Genomic DNA, 4,169 nt, shown 5'->3' on the forward strand with positions numbered 1-4,169 from the left:
AAACTGGTTTTGGTTTATACTGTACTACGAGGTTTGTTGTTTGTCAATTATGTGATTGTTGAATAACGCCGATGTCGACTAACCCCGGTCTCGGGGCATGACAAGTGGTTTACTCGTCTAACTGATAAAGATCTCTAAGATCATCTCACAAGAGATGTACTATTGTTGTTAATGGTGTTCATAATTTGGTTAACCTAATTTCATCCGCAATCTTTGTGCGTCAATCATCACATTTTAATCATTCTGATTTTCATAGAACATGTTTTTTTTAAAGCTCGGAACCTTGAATTTAAGATCTCGTCTCAAATTTGAATTTGGGGTTGATAAATTGTTTGTTTGTTTTTTAAGTATGTCATATTCATGGAAAAATTGTATCTCCAATTAAATGAAATTTACAACTTTATTTTCTAAAACGATTAAAATAGATATTTTGTACCGTATCCAATCAAATGATGACACACCTTACCATTGGGGCAATGAGGACACCACCGGTGCATGGGTCAAACAAACATAAGAGTGTATCAAATTTGACATAAACTGATTTTTTTTTTTTTTGGATTTAAGGGTGTGTGATTTTACAGTTAGGTCCTCGAGATTTTTGTATTTGATAAGTTACAAATTATTAGGTTTTTTTTAAAACATGTTTTCATAATATTGAATTTGCATCCAAATCATTTTGTTAGCCGATCAGTGATTTCAGTTCGTTTCTTAACATAAATTAATAAATTAATGAGTTTTTCTAAAATGATTTAATGATGTCTTATTATTATATATTTGAACTAAAAATATAAAATTCTCAACCTACTAGACCATGTATAGTAACAAATATTTTTCTTAAAGTTTTCTTACTTTAATCTTGAACATTCAACAATAAAAAATTGCACCTCCTCAGCACTTGAGTAACCAAAACTTTATTCATGAGATTTTGATAAAATCACACATACTCTTTCACAATATATATACATTAATGAAGCAATTTCTCAAATGAAATGAGCCGCCTCTCTTTCTTCCAAGGCTTGTCCCAAACAACCACCCGGTAATAGCTTTCGGCAATCGCGGCGAGGGCATCCGTGGCGGAAATGATGAGCCTGTAATTAATACCATTTACTATTTGAGTTTCTCCTTTTACTATCGACTCAAATCTTAACAAGGCATTGACCCGCTTGTTGTGCTCTTTCACCGCAAACTTCCCTATCTCAACCACCTTTGGGTCGGTCAAGTTACTGATCGCCTGCCAACCGGCGAAGGAGGCTTTGATCGAAGAGGAAGCAAGAAGAATTGAGAAGGTAACAACAAGCAACGAGAAAAATTTGGGTGCCATTTTCTTCCCTTGATCAGATCAATTTAATTTGCTTGTGAAATTTGTAGTGATTATTGGCGGGTTTTTAATAGTGACAATGCGCAATCAAAAAGTATGCTTTGATGATGTTATATTGACACGTTTGAGCAAACATTATTTTAGCCGAATCTTGTTACAATTTTTTTAAAGAAAGATAAAACTAGTTGAGATTACTTTGAAAGCGTACATTTAAAATTTTCAACGTATCCTTTTCTTTTTCACAAAATTTTCTTTTAATAAATAAAAATTATGTTAACTACATGCATATTTCAATATTACCTGGTGGAAACAATTCTTTCATTTGTGGTTGATTTTGGTCATATAAATTTTGGATCACAAATAAGAGTTAGGTACTGGGTCTCTTCTAAAACGATGTTTACTTTAAATGATTAACTTGAAATATGATTTATTAATCGCAATGTGTTTGCTTACAAAAATGAAAATGTCTTAAACTTAAATGTTGTTAATGATGAATTTGGACATGATTTTTAGTCCTTAATTTCAATAAAGATAAATAAATTATATTTTGTATAAGTGGAAATAAACAATAGTATTCTTACCAGGTCTTTGTTTTGTCACACACACACACATACACTTTGGTTTATTTTGCTTAACATTGAACAATATTAAAGCGACGCTTTAATAATAAGAATCAAACGCACAATTCAGCTAACTAAACTAAGTTTGCGCTTGTCTAATATATTAAATTTTGTTCTAGAAATTCGTTACTTAATGGATTGTCCTCATGGTAGAAAGATACTTAAAGAAATTATTTAATTTGGATATTCTAAATAGTTGTTTAAATATATCATTAAAGGGTTTGATGTCATTAAAAAATTTTGTGACATGATTTCATAAGTAAAGTTTACAAGATAGAGATCCTAATTAGGTCACAAATGAAAAATATTATTTTTTATGCAAAAAATATTCCTTATTATTGCAAACGTAGGAGTGATTTACTTGTCTAACTGATAAAAATCTCTAAGATCATCTCACAAGAGATGTACTATTGTTGTTAATGGTGTTCACAATTTGGTTAACCTAATTTCATCTGCAATCTTTGTGCGTCAATCATCACATTTTAATCATTCTGATTTTCATAAAACATGTTTTTTTAAAGCTCGGAACCTTGAATTTAAGATCTCGTCTCAAATTTGAATTTGTGGTTGATAAATGGGTAAATTTCCCATAACTCCCCAAACCCAAACTCAACTTTACCCAAACTCCCTATACACCAAAACCTTTCTTTAAACTCCCTCATACCATGAAATTTACAAAATAACCCTTATTCCCTTTTTTATTTAATTGATCCCCGCGCTTTCACAAATGATATCAGAGCATAGTTAATTTATTTCAAATACATGATTTATTATTATAAAGAAACGAAATGTTTGAGGAGGAGAGTTTTGAAAAATTATGAATCCGAACTTAGGTTCGAGAAAAATAATTTACAAGATTTATTCCAATATTTTGGAATATACATAAGAGCATCTAACTATTGTTAGATATCAGGAGCAGAAAGAGACACTACAGCACCCTCAGGTAAACTCTCAGGTAAACTTATGATTCAAGCAAATAAGTTTCTGGAGATAGTACCAGATTCGTCTAAGTTGTCTTTAAATCTTAGAGAAATCCAGAAAACAGTACAAAATTATGGCAACATACTATATTTTGTACCCCAACGAGTTGAAGAAATATTTAAAACCCAGGAAGAAATTCTTGGAATATTAAAGGATATTCAAACAAGAGTTCAAAAATTAGAACAACAAGCAGGTTCTAGTAAAAGAAATTCAGGAGGATGGTTACCACCATCATTTGGTACCGAAACTTTGTTACATCAACAAGGGAAGGCCAGAGTGGTGTCAAAACCTTTGACTGAAGAAGAAAAAATGATCGATCTAATTAAATCTGTCTCAAAAAAGAAATTTATCTGATGAAAACTTTAGAGAGGATTGTTCTGGAGGATCTACAAGAGCTTGCGGAATCTTTCGCAAATCTCAAGGTTGTAGATCTAAAGATGAACACGGCAGGAGGTGAAATACCTGCTATAACATGATCATCTACTCAGGAACCACCAAGGGAAAGTGTGGGTTCTCAGAATGTTAACATGAGAGAATCTCAATCTGATTTCCATACTGGTGGGGGATCACACCTAGCGGGTACAAGGACAAGGAGAAATCAAATTTCCTTGCACCAAACACCCTATGGGAAAACTGTTTTAGATCGGTACATCCTTACGGGGTTATACTTAACCTTGATGTATTAGATTTTAAAAATAGAGAAGATCTCATAGATGATTGGACATCTACTATGAGAATCGCAGCAGGAACACTAGATCTCAACAAAGAAGGATTCATTAAAATTTTAGAAATGAGTCTCATGGGATCAGTGAAAATTGCTTGGGACATGACTTTATTAGAGATGAAAGAGTCAGTCCTGGCTGGAGAGAGATAGCTGGAAAAATGGCTACCCTATTTAAAGCACAATTTATAGGGGTAGACTATTTTAATAGCCAAGATACAGAAAAGAGGAAGAAATACACTCAAGCTCTGTATAGTCTTGAATTACATGATATATGTTTAGTGGATGAATACATTATGTTATTCACTAAATATAGATGGAATTCAGGAGTCGAAAAAGATATAGCTATGCAGCTTTTCTTCGCAAAGATGCCAAGTCCCTGGAGAGAAATGCTCATAAGGGAATACGTATCTGGAAACCCAGATACGTTGGCACGAAGAGCCTCTTTTCTCAAAGGAAAATTGGCAGAAGGCTTGTTGTTTCGATTCTGTGATTGTTAAACAACGCCGATGTCAATCCCGAGTTTCGG

At 32.8% G+C, this 4,169-nt stretch overlaps 1 protein-coding gene across 1 annotated transcript; it reads right to left on the bottom strand.

Annotated features, from left to right (window-relative positions):
- Window positions 1–964: 964 nt before the first annotated feature.
- Window positions 965–1,321, bottom strand: LOC142537756 (cysteine proteinase inhibitor 5-like). Its single transcript, XM_075643251.1, has one exon. The coding sequence runs from the start codon at window positions 1,319–1,321 to the stop codon at window positions 965–967; it is 357 nt and encodes a 118-aa protein (XP_075499366.1).
- Window positions 1,322–4,169: the final 2,848 nt, after the last annotated feature.

Source organism: Primulina tabacum, chromosome 2 (assembly GCF_025594145.1).
Source record: "Primulina tabacum isolate GXHZ01 chromosome 2, ASM2559414v2, whole genome shotgun sequence".
Taxonomy (NCBI): Eukaryota; Viridiplantae; Streptophyta; class Magnoliopsida; order Lamiales; family Gesneriaceae; genus Primulina; species Primulina tabacum.